Raw genomic sequence first — 24,002 nt, 5'->3', positions numbered from 1 at the left:
ATGGTGACGCTAAACCTGTGTCCTCTGAAGAGGATCTTTCAGCTCAGAGTCGTCGGTAGTCAGCTTGAAGATCAAAGCTACATGTCACCAATACAGCCTTCTTTTTTCCAAATTAAGAACCAGAAGCAAAGATTATTAAAGGGATAAACTAAACTTTTTTTTTTTTTTTTCTTGAGACGGAGTTTCACTGTTATTGCCCAGCCTGGAGTGCCATGGCACGATCTCAGCTCACCGCAACCTCCGCCTCCTGGGTTCAAGCGATTCTCCTCCCTCAGTCTCCTTAGTAGCTGAGACTACAGGTGCACGCCACCATGCCAGGCTGATTTTGTATTTTTAGTAGAGATGGGGGTTTCACCATGTTGGGTCAGGCTGGTCTCGAACTCCTGGCCTCAGGTGATCCACCCACCTCGGCCTCCCAAAGTGCTGGGATTATAGGGGTGAGCCACCACACCCAGCCAACTAAATTTCCTAATGAAACCAGTAGTCCTCAGTCAAAAGCCAACCAACCAAATTTAAAGGCATTGGTGCATTTAAAACATTTTGGGGTCACAGGTTGCTTTCAGAACCTTTAAAAAAAAAAAAAGGCAAAAAAAACTATAGAAGCTTTTCTGGCCAGGCGTGGTGGCTCACACCTGTAATCCCAGCACTTTGGGAGGCCAAGGCGGGTGGATCACCTGAGGTCAGGAGTTCGAGACCAGCCTGACCAACACGGTGAACCTGTCTTACTAAAAATACCAAAAAAAGGCCAAGCACGGTGGCTCACACCTGTAATCCTAGCACTTTGGTGGGCCAAGGCGGGCAGATCGTGAGGTCAAGAGTTCAAGACCAGCCTGACCAACATGGTGAAACCCTGTCTCTACTAAAAATACAAAAATTAGCAGGGCGTGGTGGCGCGCGCCTGTATTCCCAGCTACTCGGGAGGCTGAGGCAGGAGAATCACTTGAACCCAGGAGGCGGAGGTTGCCGTGAGCCAAGATTGCACCATTGCACTCCAGCCTGAGCGAGAGTGAGACTCCATCTCAAAAAAAAAAAAAAAAACATTGGCCGGGCGCGGTGGCTCACGCTTGTAATCCCAGCACTTTGGGAGGTCGAGGCGGGTGGATCACGAGGTCAGGTGATCGAGAACCCCGTCTTTACTAAAAATACAAAAAATTAGCCGGGCGTGGTGGCGGGCGCCTGTAGTCCCAGCTACTCGGAGAGGCTGAGGCAGGAGAATGGCGTGAACCCGGGAGGCAGAGCTTACAGTGAGCCGAGATCGTGCCACTGCACTCCAGCCTGGGCGACAGAGCTAGACTCCGTCTCAAAAAAAAAAAAAAAAAAAAAAAAAAAAAAATTAACTGGGTGTGGTGGGGCATGCCTGTAATCCCAGCTACTCGGGAGGCCGAGGCAGTAGAATCACTTGCACCCGGGAGGCAGAGGTTGCAATGAGCCGAGATAGTGCCACTACCCTCCAGCCTCAGTGACAGAGCAAGATCCATCTCAAAAAAACAAAACAAAAACCAAAAAACAATAAAATAAAATAAAATGTACAATTAAATTATTATTGCTGGCCGGGGGCAGTGGCTCACATCTGTAATCCCAGCACTTTGGGAGGAGAAGGTGGGTGGATCACCTGAGGTCAGAGTTGGAGAGCAGCCTGGCTAACATGGTGAAACCCTGTCTCTACTAAAAATACAGAAAAAAAAAAAAAAAAAAAAAAAAAAGAACCTTTTCCAGGAAAAAGTACAGACAAAACTCTGCAAAGTTTCAGAGGCTCCCCTAATCCCAGAGACTCCTAGCTGCTGGTGCCAGTACCTACTTTCCCCAGAGCTCACGGAAGAGCCCATGACATCTAGGGGAGCGGGGCACCAGACACGTACTTCCCTTCCCAGCCTGTCCCACAGCAGGCTGCAACACAAGCCTGGACATATGGCAGCCCCCTGGGAAACCTCCTTCGGGGCCCTGGCCTCTGGCCTTGTCCCTTCTTCCGTGCTCCTCCTCCTGCTGGTGCCAGGCATGGAAGGAGGCAGAAGTAGCTGGCACGAAGGAACAAAGCCCTGGAAGGAAGGAGCCCAGGCCCCTCCCGTCGAGGGAGCTGCCACACCGGCCCAGGCTGCCTGCCTCAGACTTCCTCAAAGCAAAGGAAAATAACCAACCACCTGGTTCAAAACAGGGTATTCTGGAGCCCACCACGTGCAGCCAGACTAAACCCAAGGATATGCCCTGAGGCCCTTCCACAAACAGCCCTGGGTCCAGAGTGTCCAGGTGAAATTCCTGCCTCTGTTAAGGGGCTAGTGGAAATAGTTTTAAATGCCCAATTCAAGCCTTTTCCTAGTTTCTAAAAGCTCTGCAAGTGACTTCAGAAAATGCTCTGAACTCACCATAAAATCCTGAATCCTAACCTCTTCCAAATGAGGACACCACACATTATTCGAGTTGTTTACTCAAAACGCCTCCGTCGCCAGGATCAAGAGTCATTTAAAATTCTGCTAACAGTAAAGATTTCAATAGAAAAAACTAGGGCAACAAGCCCAAGAAAACTGGAACACAGCAATGCCTGTGGTTGCTATTTTGGCAAATTAAATTTGCCATTTCTCAGAAGTCCTGGGGATAGTCCAGTCTTAATACAATAAAACAGCTGGACTGAGACTAATGCTCAAGCAAGTCTCTTACTGTGACGACTATTCAGAACCCTATCGAGTCCACCAAGAGATGCAGGGCTCAGGGCGCATATGGGAAAGCAGGGCCTACAGCCCAGAGTAACACCCTGAATGTCCAGTAGAACAGGAGTGGTGAAGAATCCATGCCCATCCAGACTGCCAGACACCACAAAGTCATTCACAGGGATGAGACTGATTTAATTACATGCACCAAAATGGAAAGATCTCCAGAATATGACAGCGAGAGGAAGGCATACAAATGGAAAGTTGCACCGCGGTGTGGACGATATGATCCCAGTTCTGCTTCCTAAACATGGTGTCCACGTGTGGTCATCTGTCCATGTGTGCAAACACATACAAGACAGTCGGGGATGACAAACAGCAAACCTCAGGCTACCCAGAGCAGGGACGCTCCAACTGCGCGAGCCCCACTCTCCTGTCCACTCTGCCCTCCTGGGCTGCTGAGCTTTCCATAGGCCTTATTCCATAGGCCTTACTTATTTATTACCTGCGAAACTGTTTCTAAAACAAAGCGACGTGTCTACAGATGAGGCCAACTACATCAAATCTTGACAAACTTTACAGAACCATCTTTAACCCGGCCTTAAATCCACCTCTCAGCCACCAAGGCATGGGAACCCACACATCCGGGCAGGGATGGGGAGAGAATCCACATCCAATCAACCTCAGCTGCGCCTGATGCCACGGGCCCCGCCCAGCCCTGCCCAGCCCTGCCCAGCCCTGTGAACTCTCCCCTGCTCCTGGACCCTCTGTGCCTCTGGCTCAGTGGGTGAACCTGCTCTCCTCCCTCTCACTTCCCAAGAATGCGCACTCCTGCCTCCTCGGGCACGTGCCCCACACCCAGTCAGCACCCCTCCCTGGTCCCTCAGCATCACCCTCGCACACCCTCCCCCCACGCTGCCGCCCTCCCTCCTGCCTCTCCAGCCCCAGCCCCATTTCTCTGTTCCCTTTCAGATAAAATTCCTCAGAAGCCCCGCCTGTACTTGCGGTCTCCATTTTCGGTGCTCACATCCCCTCCAGATCCCACCCGTAGGGCTGTCACTCAGTTACTCGCCCAAAACTGCTCCAGCCCAGATGCTGCCCCCACTCTCCCCACCACAGGGCCTGACTGGGCTCATTCCGGCTCCTCCCCATGCTGTCCTCCCTGCCCGGCCCCCACTCCTCTGTCTCTCTGCTGGTCCCACATCCACTTCCTGACTTGAGGATGCACGCCCAGGGCACAGCCCTGGGACCTCTGCTCAGCACTGACCCAGCGGCTCATCAGTCTGTGGCTTTAGATACATCTCCACGCCGATGGCGCATATCACCCTGCCAGCTCAGACCTTGCACGTGAACTCCAGGGCCACACAGCACACCACCTACTAGGCGCCTCCCCTAAGGGATTGTCTCAATTCTAACACGTCCAAACTGAGCTCCTGGCACCCACCCCAAACCAATCTGCTTTTCCCATACTTTCTACCTCAATTTAAGGCAACACCCACTTCCCAGATGCTCAGGCCAAAACCTCAGTCCTCCTGGGTTCTCCTCTCCTTCGCCCTGATCTAGCCTCGTCTTCCCAGCCCGGCACTCCCAACCTGGACCCAGGCCGCCCCTCAGACCTGGCTCACATGCAGCCATCTCACTGTCACCTGCACCTCTGCTGTGATCACGATCAAGAGCGCTCAAGGCGTCACATAAAAACACGTGCCAGGCTATGCCCCTCATCTGCTCTAAGCCCTCCAAGGCTTTCCCATCTCACGGGCCCTCTGCAGCCCCTCGGGCTCTCCTCCCCGCCACGCTCACTTGGCCCCTGCATTTGGGCCTCCCCGTGCTCCTCAGTGATACACCCAGCTCGGGGTGCTACTGTGGAGCTGGCCGCCCCTGCACGCCTCCTGGACGCCTCAGCAAAAGTGACCTGCACAGCAGCCTTTCTTGCTCTACTGTCTGACTCACTACACATCTGAAAGGTTTCTCTTGCTTAGCGTCTCCTGCTAGACGGTGAGCTTCACGGGGGCAGGAATTGGCATGGCTGTGTTCACAGCTGGGCACCAGGCCTGGCCTGCACAGCACCCAGTGAATACGTTTGTGATGAGTCCAGTGAGAACACACCACTGATGTCATTCCCCAATGCACAATGATGAACGTCAGAAATTCTATTTAAAAACCATGGATTAAGGTTTTCAAAGTGTGTTGTACCCACGTCCTGATTTCAACAAGGACTGTGCTATAAAGTTACTAATCTAACTACTCAGTTCATGAATGTGGAATCAGTGTGATTGACACGTCTGATGAACAGTGCCAATCCACTGTCAGCAAAGGCTAACGGCAGCTGGTCATCAGGTGAAGCAGACAGCTGCAAAGGTATTTAATTTTGCTATTACTATTTCAAAAATATTGGACACCCATAAAACAAAACCACAAAGCCATTAAAGGAAGAATAAAAGGAAACCCACTGTAACTGAGCATAAAACTTGGCTTTAACAGTCAAAAAGCAAACTGCCATAGATTATCAGTGTCACATGAAAAACGGCAGCAAGAAAAGTTAAGCCACGCTTCCTGTGCCCAACACTAGGGCTTCCTTCAACACCAGGATCTTCTCCGTCGCACCTAAGCCGCATCACATGCATCATTAGGGGTGATACAACATAATGGGTTTTTTCCCGTCAGTATTTTTAGGGCACACATTCTTCATAGAGCTGTTTCTTCTAACAACCCTTAAGAAAAGCCCTAAGGCTGCATCTGATTTGGACGCAGTTATTTCCACAGGAAGTGGAACAATATAGCCCAGATGTGTCACCTCCCAGAGCGGGGCTCTGACATGGTGTGAATCACAGCACCTACCCGTGACCAGATCCAGACAGAGCGGCCAGTCTAAAAAGATGCATTCCACAGCCACAGATACTCCTTACATGTCTTGAAGGGGCCTACCTCACTTTACAGATGACAAAAATATGAACTGAGTATATTCCCTGCTGTAAAAAGTTAGCACAGGGCCTGGCCTGCACTGCACTCGGGAACTAAGGGAGGGGAACGCCCAGAACAATAAGCTCACAGTGCGTGCGACCAGGGAGAGAAGACGCTTGAGACGGTAAAGTGACGACGAGGGACCACGGCCACCAAGCTCCCAGCCCGTCCCCAGCTCGTCCTAGCGCCCTTCTCCTCGGATGACTTCCGTGTGGAGACTCCCAGGCCACCTGAGTTGGAATGGCAAGTCCAAAGAGCCATAAAAATTAGGACAGGAACTCCCACTTAAAGACGAGACTAAGTGGTACCTGGTAAAAAGCTAAATCTCCCGCAACGAGAAAACTGCCATGAAATTAATCGTTCCTTTTAGTCAAATCCTCTCGGGATGTAAGTCTAGAAACAAAGAAATAATGAGAAAGGCAGGATGAACTGACACGAAGAAGTCAATTTTTATTAAACTGAGACATGTGAAAAACTCTCAGCTTACTTCTTTTGCCCTCAATCAGTCTGAAGTGGAACGTACAAGAATGAGATGGGAAATAACGGGAAAGAAAACTATAGATGACTGACCGGATGCTAGATAGGCGGGAAATCAGAAAGAAGCAAGAACACTTCTCCCGACAGCTCCCATTTACTCTTGGGGTCATTCGGGCAACACTGCTTTTTCTTTAAGATGGCCCTTCAAATGTGTGCTTGCCGGGGAAAGGGAGGAAAAATTCAAATTTGTAAGTGAGTGGTCAAATTCCAAACCCGAACATATTAGCATGCATAATTTCACCTGAGCACGCATAATTTCTAGGGACGCATCTTAAGAAGCGTGTAGGCTCTAAGGCAGTAGTTCTGACCTTCTGGCCTCAGGGTCCTCTTCACCACCCTAAAACTACTGAGGGTCCTGAAGAGCTTGCACTTGTATAGATTATACCTATCAATATTTACCATATTTGAAATTAGAACAAAAAATGTTTGAATATTTGTTAATTCATGTAAAAATCATACAAATCAACACATTACATATTAACGCTGTCTTACTCCATTTTCTGTTGCTATAACTGAATATCTGAGACTGGTAATTTCTTACATAAAGGAAAGAAATGATGTGTTTCTTTTTTGTTTTTTTTGTTTTTTGAGACCAAGTCTCGCTCTGTAGCCCAGACTGGAGTGTAGTGGCATGATCTCGGCTCACTGCAACCTCCACCTCCCGGGTTCAAGTGATTCTCCTGCCTCAGCCTCCAGAGTAGCTGGGATTACGGGCGCACGCCACTGCACCAGGCTAATTTTTTGTATTTTTAGTAGAGACAGCGTTTCACCACGTTGGTCAGGCTGGTCTTGAACTCCAGACCTCAGGTAATCCACCCGCCTCATCCTCCCAAAGTGCTGGGATTACAGGCATGAGCCACTGCACCCACCCTAAGAAATGTATTTCTTATAGTTCAGGAGGCTGAGAAGTCCAAGGTCCAGGGGCCCCATCTGGGGAGTGCCTTCCTGCTGGTGGGGATATGAGAGACACCCAAACTGGCTTTTAGAACAGACCCCCTGTCATGACCACTAACCCACCACAAGGAGAGCCCATTAGTCTATAAACGCACTAACGCATTCCTGAGGGCTGAGCCCTCGTGATCCCATCACCTCTTAATAGACCCACCTCTTAATACTGTGACACTGGGGATCAACTTTCAACACGAGTTTCAAAGGGGACAAACATTCATAGTATATACAAAACATGTTTTATGAAAAATAACTATAGCTTCCAAAGAACAACAAAACCTCAGTGAGAAGAGGGATATTGTTGTACATGTTTACAAATCCCTAATGCCCGGCTTAATTGAAAACAACCAGAGTTTCCTATCTGCTTCCACTTGTGGTCTGCTCTGATACGTTGTTTTGGTCGATGCATATGACAAAAACGCAGCCTCGCCAGGCGAAGTGGCTCACGCCTGTAATCCCAGCACTTTGGGAGGCCCGGGGGGCAGATTCTGTGAGTCCAGGAGTTCGAGACAAACCCGGGCAACAAGGCAAAACCCTGTCTCTACAAAAAGTACGAAAAAATAAAATAAAATGCAGCCTTACAAGGAGATGCAGTTAGATAAGGGAAAAATATTCTAAAAGCCTCTTCAGATAATTGTGGAGATTCTTCTTTAACACCACACGAAAACGCAACAAGTGTGTTTCATTTTTCCTTAAAGGCTGTTTGCAATATGGAATCTGAACTGTATCCATGAGCTTCTGCACTTTATGGCTTTAAAATCCATTGGCTTGACTTGGACTCTAAATGGATCTTTTACCCAGGCATGATCCTGCATCAGTCATCTGGAAAACGCTGGTTCACTGAGTCAGGCAGCTCCTGCAAATGTTGTTCAGTCTGTAATATCAAAAGCACACGGTTCATCAGCATTAGCACTGGCATCCTCTTTACTGGGAGCTCTCGGGCTCACGGTGGCAGAGACAAACTTTCCAAAATTCCAACTTCACCTGACAGCTCAAATTTTATCACTGGCAACAAACACTGTTAGTTGACTTCTTTGAGGTGACAGGCTAACTTCATTCATTTAGTAAGAAATGTCAATAATTTGTCAATTATTCTTTTATAGTGTTCCATGAAAAAAGCAGCTAGTTCAACTAGCAACTCAAATAATCCCTCAACAATCACCCAACTTCAAAATACAACGAAAGTGCTTTCCGTGGACTTTCCGTTTTATCAGAGCAGAATCACTGATTTCGTGTAACAGCTCATCTGCTGTGTTGGCCGAGGCACACCCAACACTGTGCCGTGAACTTGTGTCTTGTTAGCAACGGGAGAAACTGGGTACCAGGCACAAAGGCACTCCCTATGCTATCTCTGCCACATATGTATACATCTCAAACTGTTTCAAAATAAAAGGTTTGCAAATAAGTATGTCTTTAGGATAAAAATAACAAAACCCTGCCAATACACGATGTGCCCCACCTGCTACCACCAAATCCTTGCCTGCCAAACTCTTCAAACACATTCCAAACCCTCACCCAAGCCCATCCTCAAGTGTGGCTCTTCCCACTCGCTGCTGAATCCCAAGCAAGCCATCTGGGTCCAGATCCACCATCAGACTGAAATTCATCTCCCAGGTGTCACACAAGAGCCCCACAAGCAAGCTCCTGGCTGCGTGAGCACCTGCACTCGGCCAGTGTTTCGCATCTCCCCTCCCTGTGGCCATCCTCAGGGTCCGCGGGGCCTCTGCTCTGCCCCAGAAGCCCCCAGGTGGGCAGGGGGTTCGGCTGGTGTGCATGAGGGCCAGCCCCCAGTGAAGGTGCCCCTGGGGACCATCTCTTGGGGGGGTAGGGGGTGCCAGGGACACTTGTCACCCCCGGGTCTCCATCTCCTGCGTTGACCTCTCCCCGGCACTTTCTTCGGTCCAGGGTTTCAACCCCGTCTACGCCATGGTCACTCGATCAGCCACCCCAGCACTTCCACAGCTGAACCCTCCTCACTTCCCTGTTATCTTTCTCCCCAAGAACACCACCAGGAGTCCCGGCCACCTCCCTGCAGCCCCGCCCTCATCGTCCTGCTCTCGCCCTTCCGCATCCCGAGGCTCCTCCCTCTCTGACTCCCCCTCGGCCCACCCCCTCACCTGGGACCTGGGCTCTCACTGAGTACCCTGGCACCCATTGCTCTGAAGGGTGGCATCGCCCCTCTGCCACACACACTCCGATCTGACCCTCTCTTTGTCCCCCAATGCTCCGTGCGTCCCTCCCAAAACCACACGGGCTGCAGCAGGAAGACCATGGCCGCCAAGCCCTTCTGTGGCTGAGGCCAGCGCTGTTCCTCCAGGGGGCCCCCTCCCCGGAGAGCCTCCTAGTACCAAGCCTGGTCAGCCGCCTCCGTCGCTGGCAGCCTCACACCTCAGCTCCTCTGTGCAGGGCCCAGGCCTCGCCCCCTCCAGCCACTGCCTCTCTACACAACCTCGTCTTATTCCTTCCCAGGGTAAACACACTCTAGGTCAGGGGATGGCACGTGAGGGCCCACAACCCAGCCCAGCTCTCCACCTGCTTCTATGCAGCCTGTGAGCCAGGAATGGGTTTTACATTTTAAAACAGAAAAATAACAAAATAATCCTATTTCATGATGAGAAAATCACATAGAAGTCAAATGTCAGTGTCCGCAAACAAGCTGCCTGCTTCTCAGCACAACAGCAGAGTCGAGTGGCTTCACAGTGGCACGACACATCCCACGCCCCACACGGCCAGAAACACACTCTGACCCCTCACAGAAAAGCGTGCCATCCCGTTCTGGGCCTTTGGGATCCATTGGTGAACTCCACAAAGATCTCCACCCTCGTGGGCGTGCATGGTGTCACCACCCAGTCCCCAGTGTACGTGCGAACATCATGCTGAGGTTGCTCCCCTCACTCCCAAGGCCCCGCAAGGTTCTCCCTCCCCCATGACAATTCTGTCTGTCTGCAAAGAATGGACCCCAAAGCCTCCACACATTCCGGGCCTTCCCCTCTGCAAACACTGCTGGGCTGTGAGTTTGTGCCGCTGAGCTCACCGGTGGGTTTTCTACTGCGAGGTTATCAGTCTGATCTCCACAGAGATTAAAATCAACTTGGACGAGAGGCCACACAGTCAACTACAGCCACCTCTAAGCAAGTGGCTTAAGGGGAAGAGTTTTGTTTGTTTTTTCTTGAGACAGGGTCTCACTCTGCTGCCCAGGCTGGAGTGCAGTGGCGCAATCATGGCTCACTGCAGCCTTGCAGCCTCCAATTCCTGGGCTCAAGTGATCCTCCAGCTTCCGCCTCCCAAAGCACTGGGAGCTTTGGGCCACCATGCCTGACCCAGTGAATGGTCTTTTAAAACACACTTTATACACTACATCCAGAGTTACCCAAATTCAGTCAAATGCTGTGCGTAACCATCCGCTAGTAGACACACATCACAGAAGAGTGGTTTCCACACTCTTGACTGGGGCCTACGATAAGAAGTTCATACAGTCATCACTGCAAGCTTCCTGAGTCGATACCTACCCCTTAGCCACTCCGAATCATGCTCCTTTTATCCAAGGCACACTCCATTTTATCCAGTATTCTTAACGCTGGCCATGGCCCACTCAACTGATTTGGGTTCAGACCCAAAGTCTGAAAAATAATGCACTCAAAATAAGACCAACGTCAGTTTCTAGGGACTCAGAGTTCAAGAACATGAGGGAACGTGGCACAAATGACCAAGGACCATCACCTAACATGACCTACACCACAAAGAGGAGAACCAGAAATTAAAGGACAACAGGCCAACTATTGCAAACTGTGTTTGCCCACTGACAGCCACAACTGTTGGCTGGGAAACAGGGCACCCAGCCTTCTAAAAACACGTAGGGTGCGAACTTCTTGAATCTCAGGGAAGCATTTCGGCACAAAACGCAGGCTGCCAGTGGCAGCACTCTGCTCAGGGACCCACCCCCAGCTCCCACCGACACAGGAGCTGAGCTCACTTGAGGATACGCGGCAGCAGGGGTTGTCCGCATCATGGCCTCCACCGCCCACGGAGCTTGCAGCATGCCATGATGACGGCAGGGACCGTGGCCCAATTCCCCCCGCGTCATCTGGTGAAAGGTGAAGGCGTTCTGCCGTATTTACGGGAAGCGCATTCACACCGGCAAACAAATGCCAAGCGCGCACCAAGTTCTCCCCCCACCGGCTCCATCCAAACGCGTTTCTACTTTCAGGAAGATTAAGCTTTGCTTCCAGATATTTGATGACTTTTCATCTCGAGGGAAAAGGAAAATCACTACAGGCCACAATGGCCTTCTCTCAGTCACAGAAGGTAACTGGTCATTAGCGAAAGGTTTGTCAGTGCAGGGCCCCGCGGCAGGCCTCCGTGGGCTTGGCTCAAAACGGCCCCAGGTCTCCTGACAGGACTCCACACCAGCCCACCCGGTCCACACAGGATCTGGTCTCAACCACGACAGAATGTGGACACAGACGAGCAGAAGGGACGTGACTGCGGCCAATACCCACCCCCGCTCCATTCTGCCCAGCCTTCCTCAGGTGTTTCACTGCAGCCTCCTCTCAGCCTTTCACCTCCTCGGCCGCCTCCGCTCCATATGTCCTTCCACAGCTCCCACGCTGTAAGCTGCCAATCTGTGGGTTCCGACTGGAGCACTGCGCCATCCTCCACCACCACTGACCCCTTCCCCAGAGAGACACCTCCCACGGGAGCAGCGAGTCCTGGAGTCTGCTCCACCGTGGACGCTGACGATCCAGAATGTTGAATCAAATTGGATGGTTGTTGACGAAGTGTAGACGCCAAAGATGCAGAGCGGTTCTTTCACAACAGGAATCAAGTTCATGTGACTTCGCAGTGTCTCGACACACCATCTGCTGGCAGCTTAGGAGTTAACACTCCGTGCACATTTTAACCAAAGACAGTCACAGGCTCCTGCCACGGAGGCCCCTGGGGTGCTCCTCTCTCTGAGACCCCAGAGAGGGGGCTTCTGGGACGGCACTTCATCCTCTGCACGGGGGTCAGGATGGAGGGAGGGGAGAGTGTTTCTCTACTCCCTGAGGATGGAGACATCCTCTCTTCCAAAGGGTCAGGCAGAGTGGAGTGTTGTACTACAGACAAAGGGGAGTCCCAGGCAAGCCCACCAGGACGTGCAGACGCAGAAACCTGAGCTTGCCTACGATTACAAGCAAAGCAGGCTGAGCTTGCCTACGATTACAAGCAAAGCAGGCTGAGCTTGCCTACGATTACAACCAAAGCAGGCAGCTCTGCAGGCTGGGAAGGCCGCGTACCAATCGCTCGCCCCATTCTTCTCCTGCAGGGGCTGCAGGGCCCCAGGTGCAGCTGAGAACAAAACAAGCGTAGCTTTTTCAGAGCAAATTGCAACAGTGTGATTCCACCCAATACTGTTTTCAACTTCCTGAAACTCCTCCCCACAGCCCCCAAAGTTCCGGATGGTTCAGAGCACTTCTGCTGACCAAGTCAAATGATGTCCTGCTTTCACCACCATCATCCGTGTGAAGAGAAAACACAGACATTTATCTACCTCAGGCACAGGGAGCGCTTTCTAAAGCTTTCATTTCAGACATTCCCATTGAGACCCTCAAGTTGACTTTCCCCAAGAAGTCTTTCCTTCAAAACGAGGAAACGTTTAGTTTCTCTAGATTGCAGTGGCTAAACTGGTGCTGTGAGTTACACAGTCATTTTCTTTTTTTTTTTGAGAAGGAGCCTCGCTCTGTCGCCCAGGCTGGAGTGCAGTGGTGCAATCTCGGCTCACTGCAAGCTCCGCCTCCCGGGTTCACACCATTCTCCTGCCTCAGCCTCTCCGAGTAGCTGGGACTACAGGCGCCCACCACCACGCCCGGCTAGTTTTTTTTGTATTTTTAGTAGAGACGGGGTTTCACCGTGGTCTCGATCTCCTGACCTTGTGATCCGCCCGCCTCGGCCTCCCAAAGTGCTGGGATTACAGGCGTGAGCCACCGCACCCGGCGTACACAGTCATTTTCAAGTCAGCCTTGCAACGCCACGTCATGCCAATCACTTAATCGTGTAACCGGAGATTCTGGGATTTGTACAGTATCATTGCAGATGAGAAACCCAAAGGCTAACAAACCTGACGGGGGAGCTGCAAGACCACAGAGGCCCACCGCCCAGCATCTGTGCCTGGAGCCCCAACCTGCTACTCCCTCACCTCCCTCAAGGTTGTGGGAAGCCCTTCCCACAGGGTACACCCATCACCTGGCCACCCGCCTGCAGGAAATTCTGAGCCTCCCTGTCTTTCAAGACCCGGACACTTTTGAGAGGCACTGGCCAGGACTGTGGTGAGCATCCCTCAGGTTGGGTGCAGCATTTTCTCATGATGAGACTGCATTTCTGGCAACACTGCCAGAGAAGTGATGTGTCTCACTGGGTCCTTGGTGTCAACGTCTTATGACTGATGGTGTTACCCTGATCACTTGCTTCACACAGGATCTGCTGGGTTTTTCCACCGACAGGCTACAGTTTTATTTTTCCCTTTGTGACATGTATCTTGGGGGAGATACTTTGTGACTATGTAAATATCAGACAGAAGGACATTAAGGAGACATGGCAGCCACACGCACCAGCCACCCCACCAGTGAGGTCCTGGAGGGGATCCCAAAACAGCAAGAGGGCATTGGTGCAAAACCGAAGTTCGAATAAGGTCTGTCATTTAGGCAATAATGCTGTGAACTTTCTGGAGTTTATATGGATGCCTGGTTATTTTTTGCATCTTTTCTGTAAAGTCAAAAACTACCTGAAAATTAAAAGCTGACCAAGCTGCAGTCTGATTCTGCATGAGAACCTGGGTGGGGCCTGAAAGTGCATTTCTCACCCATACCCAAGTGACGCTGATGGTTGCTCTGCTAGCAAGGTTCTGGCAGACAGAGCCCACCGCACTACGCACAACTTCCCAGGGACAGTCAGCTACCATGCAGCAAGATCATGCTCCCAGTACGCTCGCCACTGCGTCACTGCAGGCCCTCCTGGACCCCAGCAGGGCAGACGGCCCACTTGGCATGCTGACCCAGCGAGGAGCCAAAGTCAGGGTCTTTGCTACCACACGGGTCTGCGGGGCCTTGCCCAGGTACGCTGGCAGCCCTCCAAGGCCACAGGGCCAGAGCCACCAGCACACACTGCAATTCAGAGGCGGCTGTGGAACGGTGGCTTGGCACCTCATCCCGTTGACTGTGGGCAATTACCAAGGCCACAAGGAAGCAGGAAGGTGGAGTGAGTAGAACAGGCTTGCAAATTCCTGCTCAAGGGGAGTGACTGGCCACACGGGTGACCTCCTCTCACCCCATTAACACCATCTTTAATAGAGTGTTATAAACCCACAAGAAAGAACACACTCCTGACAGATGCAGAGGACCCGATCAGGGCAGAAGGAACGCACCGGGGGCACAGGCGTGGGGCTCCAAGCCTCGCAGAGCCCTGCGGGCAGGACAAACCCACACCTGCCAAGTCGGTCCCGCACAGGAGAGCTAACTCCCCCACGGCCAGCAAAGGGGCCTTCCTAAAGAAGCGGGAACAGCCCAGAGAAAATATCTGCAAGTTGGTGCTCCAGGTCCCAGGGTGACAGGCTCCAATCACCCGAGGGGAAAATGGACTCTTTCAAAAGCACCCCACAGACCCGGGGCTCTCCGCCAGCTTCCTCCTGCCTCAGACAACAGTAAAGATCAGTATTTGAGGAGGACGTGCCATACAGAGGAAGAAGCCAACACTTTTTTTTTAAGTGACATTAGTGGAAACAAGAAATCAGAACAAAGGAGAACTGAAAAGAATCCTTACTAGTTTCCATAGAGTCATGGAGATAAGGCATTTGTAAAACAGTATGCTACCATGAAAAAGAAACAAGACAAATACACGCTTGGAAATTAAAAATTTGATTGTGAAGACGTATTAAAGCCCTCTCCCAGAAATGAGGAAAAACAAGACACAGAAGGAAGGATAAAGACGCAACTCCAGGGGTCCATGCAGAACGTCCACCACAAACGAACTCCTAAGACAGAAGAGCAAAGCTGGAGAGAAGAACTTCTCAGACAGAACACCAGAACTTCCCAGAGCTGAAGGACAAAGCACCAGAGTCAGAGTCCCCGGCGTAGGAATCCACACACCTCAGCACACACAAGGGTAAAACACCATTAACACCAAAGAGAAGATCCAAGAGCGTTCAGGGAGGGAGACGGGTCTCCACAAGGAGGAAGAGCACTTGCCAGGGGTGCCTGTGGAAACGAACAAAACTGGGATGAAAACATTCCTGAACACACCCGCCCCAGAAGAAAGGAAAATATCAGGTTGGCTCGTGCGCAGGCTAACCCATCCAGATGAGAAAAAGGACAGGGTCTGAAGGAGGAAGGGGACCTGACCCTACCCTCGAAAATTTAAAACAATATAAGGAGTCGATGGGAACAGAAAGTGCCAAGAGAAAAGCCATGACTAACAGAAAAAACCACGCTGTACAGGAAGGGAAACACTCAATTTGTCTGTGAAGAGAACAGTATTTGCGTAGGCCTAACACAGACAGTCCAGGGGATAGAAGAGGTGGGATATGACAGAAGGGCTCCATCACCCCATCGTAACAGAGTCAAGGCTGTGTAAAACAAAGTATCAGCTTAGAGCTAGGTGCAGTCACTCACACCTGTATTAACGGCTACTAAGGAGTCTGAGGATCCACTTGAGCTCAGGAGTTCGAGTACGGCCTGGGCAACATCTGGGGATCCTATCTCAAGAAAAAAATAAACAGGATCAGCTTACTTATTGCTGTGGAGAATGACCTAGAGAAACCACTCAAGATGGAAACCTCTTTGAAGAACGGGGCTGAGAGGTGGGGCAGGGACCATTGCTTTTCATTGTAAGTCTTTCATTGACGTTCCTATTGTATACATCATATTGATTAAAATACTAAATATATGGCCTTTTTTTTTTTAAGAACACTGGCTTCAGACAGACTGAATTCGAACCCTGGCTCTGCAAATCTGAGCAAGTCCCTTAGTGTCTGCGGGCCTAATCACCTCATCTATAAAGTGGGGGCAGCCTCTGCCTCCCCGGTCATCATGAAGCACCCGAGATGTTGAGCTGCCCCCACGCAGCGTGGAATCACAAATGGAAGCTCTTTTTTAAAAAGATTAAAGCCCCAGGCTGGGCAACAAGGCGAAATCCCCTCTCTACTAAAAATACAAAAATTAGCCAGGGGTGGTGGCGTCTGTGGTCTAAGCTACTCAGGAGGCTGCGGTGGGAGGATCACTTGAGCCAGGGAGGCCGAGGCTGCAGTGAGCCAAGATCACGACACTGCATTCCAGCCTCGGGGACAGAGTGAAACCCTATCTCCAGCCTCGGGGACAGAGTGAAACCCTATCTCCAAACAATAAAAATATTAACGCCAATGATGACAGAATCCAACATCGCAAGAATATATTCTTATTTTAATTGCCAGACACGGGAAGTGGACCTACATACATAATTTTACCGGGTTTTGGTGTTTTCTTCTAGCACTGGATATCTGCGAGCTGCGTGTTAAATGACCAGATCCAGTTTTTATTTGATGTTTCCTGAGCTTACTCAGAACCACTCACTACTCCAAGTTATTTTTCTGTCCCCCAAGAACTTCCAGCTAAAAGTGGACCCTACAACTGCCTCCTCTTATCAATTATTTACTGTAGTGCGAGTTCCGCCATCGCCATCAGGCCCTGGAGTACATTCCTGGGCAGAACAGGCAACTCCAAACAGGGCAATTACCTGTTCCACATCAACAACTGTGTGACCCGAGCCCTCCCCGGTCAGGGTGCAAGCTCGCTACCCTTCAAAGCCCACACTCGCTCCGCTTGCTCACAGTTCTTCAGGGATGATGTGTTTCTCCAACAGCAAGACAACCCCTACCATCTCATCAGTGAGGAACATCAGTCCTCTATCAAGGCAGTCTCTCCAATGTGCTCACACAGTGTGGATGGAATGTCATCTACTTTCTGCATCCTAGGGGGAGAAAAAACGGCCACCTTTCTTAAGGACTAGATCACAGAAATCGCACAAACGTGCTGGGGAGGGGGCACCCCGAAGTCCTCGTTCATCGGGGCCCCTCGGGGGACGGGCTGGGGTCCTCGCCGAGGTCTGCGGTCGCCCCGAGAGCGCCCCTTCCGCTGCCTCGCCAGAGACTTGCGTGTGCAAGTCCTGGGCTATGGGGCTCCGGTCCACAGCCACGGAGGAGACATAAAAACGATCCCTGTCGCTCCCCCCTGGCTGGCAGAAGCGACCCCCTTGGGAGACTTTGGTCCCCAGGAGAGCCCGGGAGCGGTTATAGGCCTTTCCAGTCTCCCCGCCGTGGCTCCGGGTCCTTCCCGCGGGGCGAGGCCCGGGACAGAGGTGGGGAGCGCGAGGCCCCCGGGTCGGGCTGCGGCAGCCGCGGCTCAACGGACGCCGGGCGCGGCGGGGCCGGGGGTGCAGAAGCGAGGAAGCGGGAGCCCCTCTTCCGGGGCGCGGCCGGGGACGGGGAGCGGGGCCCGGGGGGCGGTCGCCTTGCCCGGGCGGTTGGCGGCAGCGGGGCTGCGGCGCGGGCGGCCCGGCGGGCGGGAGGAGGAGGGAGGAGGGAGATCTCGCTCTCGCTCTCGCCCCGCGGGAAGGGGGAGGCGGAGGCGCGACCGGCTGCGGGAGCTGCAATTACCGTGTGGGCTGCGGAATTCTCGTGGTGTTTGTCGGGGAGATGCGATAATGGCGTCCGTCCTCGCGAGAGAAGCCGCCGCTCTGCGCAGGCGCCGCGAGCCCCTCCCCGCGACGCTCGGCTCCCGCCCTCCGCGCAGGCTCACTGGGCGCGCGGGCCCGGGGGCGGGGCCCCCCTGCGAGAGAGAGGCCTGCTGCGCGCGCTTTTCCCGCTCGGCCTCCCGGTGAGCATGCGCAGGCGGCCTTCTTCCGCGATGGTACCGGCTTCCCAGGGCTTTTTTCCCCCCGTTTTTCGCCCATATCCATGGCCTGCGTGAGAAAAATCACCTCAGTGGACGGTCTGAGGAATTTGCATCTTCTTTGAGACGGAATGAATAGGCATTAGCTCCCTCAACTACTACACCTCCCAGGTTGCCCTGCGCAAGCTAGGAGCCATGCATTCGGGGACTCGTAGTCCCTGCGTCTCGGCCATGCCTGCCGGGACTTGTAGTCTCTCCGGACTCCGGTCGCCCGTCCTGTCCCCGCACCAAGGGTTGCTGGGACTTGTAGTTAACGATCTCTCAGGTGGGCTGTGCGCCCTCAGCGGGTCCTACCTGCTGCTGCGGCGGGTCCTGCCCTGAGGTTCCGGAGGGCTTGGTGGCGTTTTCCCAGACATAAGTGGTCAGGGGTCCCCAGGGTCTATCCAGAGGGGCCTGAGTGCACGCACGCGGTAGTTAGCACACGCGGCAATTATTATGGTCTTAGATAAGTCCTATAGGTAACACATAATATAAATAAGTGATGGCGGCCGGGCACGGTGGCTCACGCCTGTAATCCCAGCCCTTTGGGAGGCCAAGGCAGGCGGAACACCTGAGGTAAAGCGGTCGAGACCAGCCTGGCCAACATGGCGAAACCCTGTCTCTACTAAAAATACAAAATTATGCCGGGCGTGGTGGCGGGCGCCTTGTAATCCCAACTACTCAGGAGGCTGAGGCAGGAGAATCGCTTGAGCCCGAGAGTCGGAGGTTGCAGTGAGCCGAGATTGCGCCACTGCACTCCAGCCTGGCGACAGAGCAAGACTCTGTCTCAAAAAAAAAAACAAACTGATGACGTGAATGTGCACACGTTATATTTTATGTAGAATAAATGTGCAAATGTGTGTTTGTGGGTAATCACAGGAAAAAATTCCCAAAGTATAGGGCAGTTCCCAGAAATGTCATTCCTGGTTATCTCCCTGTGCTTATCTAGGATTACCTTGCCTTTCATTTTCTTCTTTATACTCGCCTCTGTTTCTTGAATTATTTGCAATGAGCAAGAATGCCTTTGATCTCCCAAACACAGGGCAAGGGAGCTATTTTCACTGGGAAAAAGAAAATGCTGGCCGGGCGCGGTGGCTCACGCCTGTAATCCCAGCATTTTGGGAGGCCAAGGCGGGTGGATCACGAGGTCAGGAAATCGAGACCATCCTGGCTAACACGGTGAAACCCCGTCTCTACTAAAAATACAAAAAAATTAGCCGGGCGTGGTGGCTGGCGCCTGTTGTCCCAGCTACTCGGGAGGCTGAGGCAGGAGAATCACTTGAACCCGGGAGGCGGAGCTTGCAGTGAGCCGAGATGGTGCCACTGCACTCCAGCCTGGGCAGCAGAGCGACACTCCGTCGCAAGAAAAAGAAAAAGAAAATGCTTTACCTTGAATTTCCTGCCCAACTCCATTTTGCCAATAATAAAAACAGGATTCAGCGCAGTCACGAGCTATGCGATCTTGGGCAGCCTTACCGCCAGAATTAGGCTCGGAGGTTCCACTGAGGCTGGTGGCTGGGTTACTTCGTGGCAAAAGTGCCTTACAAACACTCCAAGGAGGAGCCTTGGCAGAATGGCAGCGCTGGGACAGGTGCTGATCTGAAGATGGGACCTGTCCTTTTTCAACATGAAGATCAGCTCCAAAGAGATTAGAAAAACTGCCCAGCGAGGCCACAGGGCTGGAGAGAGGCAAAAGCTGAGTTCGCAGTCCAGAACGCCTTGCTTAGAGTGTGGAGTCCACTCACATGGAGGGAAAGGGTGCGTGCGGTAGCTGCCACAGAATATTCCCTCCGGCAGTGGGGACAAAACATGTTCTAGGGAGGCACGCCTTTTGTCTCCACCTCCACCTCAATCACGGCTGCGTTCAAATATTAATGCTTGCCCATGTAAGAATTCTTAGCATCCACGCCTGAATATCTGGCTTGAAAACAGACAAACCCAGGGTGTTGTTGTTCCTGTCATTTCAAAACATCCCCAAGTCCGTGTCTGGAGCTGCCTTTCGCCTATCCCCAGGCCTTGTGCAACGCTGGGCTCGGCGTCATGAACAGGTGTGAATGAACGAGAGAAGGAACTTGTGGGCAAAGGTGAACCCATCTGTGACCATCCAACGAGCTACAGTGAGGTTTGTTGAAGGCCACTGCTGACTAGGTCATGATCAGAAATTAACCCAATCAAAACTGTGATTCTGACTGTGCTGCAGTTAGTGATTGTTTTGTTTTGTTTTGTTTGCGTCAGGGTCTTGCTCTGCCATCCAGGCTGGAGTGCGATGGTACAATCAGAGCGCACTGCAGCCTCTACCTCTCGGGCTTAAGTGATCTTCCCGCCTGAGCCTCCGGAGTAGCTGAGACTACAGGCATGCACCACCACCAGTGCCTAACTTTTATTTTTTGTAGAGTCAGAGGTCTCAATATGTTGTCCAAGCTGGTCTTGAACTCCTGGACTCAAGCGATCCTCCCGCATTAACCTACCAAAGTGTTAGGGTTACAGGCATGAGCTACTACACTTTTTTGTTTTTGATGGTTTTGATTTATTTTGCTGCTCAGGAAGCTAAAAGAGGAAGGTATTGTTCAATATTGGCATATAGTTGATTCACCGTAATTTTTTTTTTAATGGAGTAGCTAGTCATCAGCAAAGACAGCTGTCTATAGTGAAGGTTCCCTCACTCACTAGTCGGTACAAGGATCCAATCTGGTCCCCTGGAGTTAATGAAGTTACAGTCACATTAGTGAGGGCATTATAAGAGGAGCAGGAAGTGCACTCTGGCCTGTGTGGCACCAGATATGTGGGCCACTTACAAGTGGGTGCACTAGGCCATTCGTAAAGGTCACAGAGGGGCCGGGCGCGGTGGCTCACGCCTGTAATCCCAGCACTTTGGGAGGCCGAGGCGGGCGGATCACGAGGTCAGGAGATCGAGACCATCCTGGCTAACACGGTGAAACCCCGTCTCTACTAAAAATACAAAAAATTAGCCGGGCGAGGTGGTGGGCGCCTGTAGTCCCAGCTACTCGGGAGGCTGAGGCAGGAGAATGGCGTGAACCCCAGGGGACGGAGCCTGCAGTGAGCCGAGATCGCGCCATTGCGCTCCAGCCTGGGTGAAAGAGCGAGACTCCTTCTCAAAAAAAAAAAAAAAAAAAAAAAGGTCACAGAGGTCCTTTTGTCAACACCACGAAATGCCCACGTCAAGAAAACCCTGGAACCTTCTGGTGGTTCCTTTTTCTGAGAATCTGAGAATGTCACTAGGGTGGAGAAAGAGAAATTAAACATGATGCACTCAGTGGCCCAGGAAAAGCCCAGGAGGCCGGGTGGAATGCTGGAACGCTGAGCCTGGTTGTCCTTAAGTGCGAGGAGTTGGAGTTTGCCTGGCCAGGGCTTAGAGTCTGAGCCTTCCCTGGGCAAGTTGCTGAGGGTCTCTGGCCTCGGTTTCCCACTCTGGGAACTGGTGTTTAGATCTCACAGCTCGCAGGGATATTGGGAGGGGTCCATGGCATGGAGGTGATGAAGCATTTAGAGTCCGATTCCGGATGTGCTCATGTTACCATGGGCTGAGTGACCAAGAGCCGGGCACGTTTCACTGTAATCCCTATTCTTTGTGAAGAACAGGAAGATAAGAGGGGTTGAGCGATACACCTGGGGTCACACAGCCATAGTGGGGGTAGAGACGAGAGGAGGCAGGTGGTGAGATGTGGCAGCAAAGGTAGCGAAGGCGCAGCTGCGTCCTTGTCAGCGAGGAAGGGGTGTCGTCTTGCTCCTGAGGCAATGGGGAAGACTTTACAAAGTTTGGGGCCAGAGTGGGTAGGATCAGATTTGTGTTTTGAAAGGTCCATCTGGCGCCTGGCGCGGTGGCTCACACCTGGAATCCCAGCACTTTGGGAGGTCAAGGTGGGCAGCTCACCTGAGCTCGGGAGTTCGCGACCAGCCCAATCAACATGGTGATACCCCGTCTCTACTAAAAGTACAAAATTAGCCGGGCGTGGTGGCGCATGGCTGTGATCCCAGCTACTCGGGAGGCTGAGGCAGGAGAATCGCTTGAACCCGGCAGGTGGAGGTTGCCGTGAGCCAAGATCGCGCCACTGCACTCCAGCCTTGACAACAAGAGCGAGACTCTGTCTCAAAAAAAAAGGAAAAGTCCGTCTGGCTGGAGGGCTGGAAAAGGAATGGGAGGAGGAAATACATCATCCTGCATGAATCTGTGGAGAGCAGTGGAGAAGGCTGTGACAGGCTCCAAGTGAGAGACGGAGGCTCGCTGCAGGGGGTTGCAGTGCAGACAGGATGAAGAGAAATGGACAGATTGGAGAGGTTCCACAGGGTGAAATCCACAGGACTTGCCCATGAGCCCGATACTGGGAACAGCTAAGGAACAGTCCAGGTGCTGTACTGGATGGTAGACACACAGCTCCTGGAGGTGGGACACTGGCCGTCACGGCCACTGCCCATGGTCGTGAGGACTGTCCCTGAAAACACATATTTGCAGTTGTCTCCCCAGGAGGGCTCCTTCTGTAATTCCTCCTCCTCTCTCCCCCGCCCCCAACTTTGCCACTTCATGCAAGGGCACCGTAAGGGTTTGAAGGTCTCACTGGAAGAGGTCAGCTTTGGGGTGAAGTAGAGCCCTGAAAGGAGACCCCACTGGGAAACAAAATGATGATCCAGGGGTGACGGGAGGGGGTGGCAGTCAGCACCACTCAGCCCCGCCTGGCATGGATCCCACCCTCTCCGCGGACAGGCCACACGCTCTGGGCCGTCAAGAGAGACCAGGACCCTACCCAGTCACTGCTGTGTGGATACGGTGCCCTCTGAAACTGGGGAAGCAACCTACGCTTCCTGCACCTTACCTTCCTCACTTGTAAAGTAGATCAGCAAGGCCTCAAATATGGGAGCCACTTGCAAGTGTGTGCACTAGGCCATTTGTAAAGGTCACAGAGACCCTTGCTATCTGCGTAGTAACATGCATTTGAGAGAGAGAGGAGAGAGAGAGAGAGAGACTGGCGTTGCTTCGGCCCAGCAATTTTGCTGATTTCTCCTTTGTCTGGGCCAAACATATGGCCAAGCAGCCTCTGTGGTCTGTTCTCAATCTAGGCTGATATGAGACCCTCTGAAAACACCAAAGCCTGCACCTCCAAGAGTGCGGCCAGGTTCAGCGGCTCCAGAAACCCCTGGAGTCCACTGCACGGACTCTCTCATCTCTGTCTCTGACTCTCTCTCTCTCTCTCTCTCTCCACCGCGTCCTTCCCATCTTTGGGCTTGGTTTTTCCCCATTTTTTTTTTAGGCGGAGTCTCCCTGTGTCACCCAGGCTGACGCGCAAAGGCACGATCTTGGCTCACTGCAACCTCCGCCTCCCGGGTTGAAGTGATTCTCCTTCCTCAGCCTCCCGAGTAGCTGGGATTACAGGCACCTGCCACCAAGCCTCGCTATAATTTTTGTATTTTTTTAGTAGAGACGGGGTTTCACCATATTGGCCAGGCTGGTCTCGAACTCCTGGGCTCAAGTGATTCTCCCACCTACGCCATGCCAAAGTGCTAGGATTATAGGCATGAACCACCTCGCCTGCCTGGTTTTTCCCCATTCCTGAGCGGGATCTCAGGAAGGGGTCCCAGCAACTACCAACAGGTTTTTCCAGTTCAACCATTGCCTGGGAGAGAGGGCCTCTTTCCTCATCATTCCAGCAAGTGTCCCGGGGGCAATGCTTACTGGCCAGGCTGTGTACCGGGCAATGACCCCCACTCCGAGTGGCCAGTCCTGAGACATGTCTGGGGGAGGGGTCAGCCTGGCCAAGCCTCGTGGAGGGCAGGTGGGAAGGGCTGGTCTCCCAGAGCAAACCCAGCAGCTGCCAGGGAGAAGAACTGGGTGTGCGCAGGAAGAAGAGCTGGGTGTGCGCAGGCAGAAACAGCACCAGTCCCCAGCGGGGTCCCTCAGGGCTCTCCTCCTGCACACGTGAACGCTGACGTCAGCACTGACGTTCTGTCCGGCTGGCAGCTCTCTCCT

The 24,002-nt window shown here is 52.4% G+C and overlaps 1 protein-coding gene across 22 annotated transcripts in view; it reads right to left on the bottom strand.

Annotated features, from left to right (window-relative positions):
* BANP (BTG3 associated nuclear protein) overlaps positions 1-17,829 on the bottom strand; it is a 121,724-nt gene extending 103,895 nt beyond the window's left edge. For 10 of the 22 annotated variants that reach the window (XM_030819954.1, XM_030819985.1, XM_030819990.1 and 7 more), the window contains exon 1: positions 11,062-11,122. In XM_030819954.1, coding sequence (XP_030675814.1) covers positions 11,062-11,097 — 36 coding nt within the window. In that variant the 5' untranslated portion in view covers positions 11,098-11,122. Of the gene's footprint in view, positions 1-11,061; positions 11,123-11,587; positions 12,031-16,829; positions 16,898-16,970; positions 17,064-17,748 lie in introns of those variants that run through there. The other 12 variants (XM_030820051.1, XM_030820032.1, XM_030820045.1 and 9 more) reach the window with 7 other exon arrangements.
* Between the last annotated feature and the right edge of the window lie 6,173 nt (positions 17,830-24,002).

Source organism: Nomascus leucogenys, chromosome 2 (genome assembly GCF_006542625.1).
Source record: "Nomascus leucogenys isolate Asia chromosome 2, Asia_NLE_v1, whole genome shotgun sequence".
NCBI lineage: Eukaryota > Metazoa > Chordata > Mammalia > Primates > Hylobatidae > Nomascus > Nomascus leucogenys.
The sequence above is the reverse complement of the archived record's forward strand: the minus strand, read 5'-3'. Positions and strand labels throughout refer to the sequence as shown.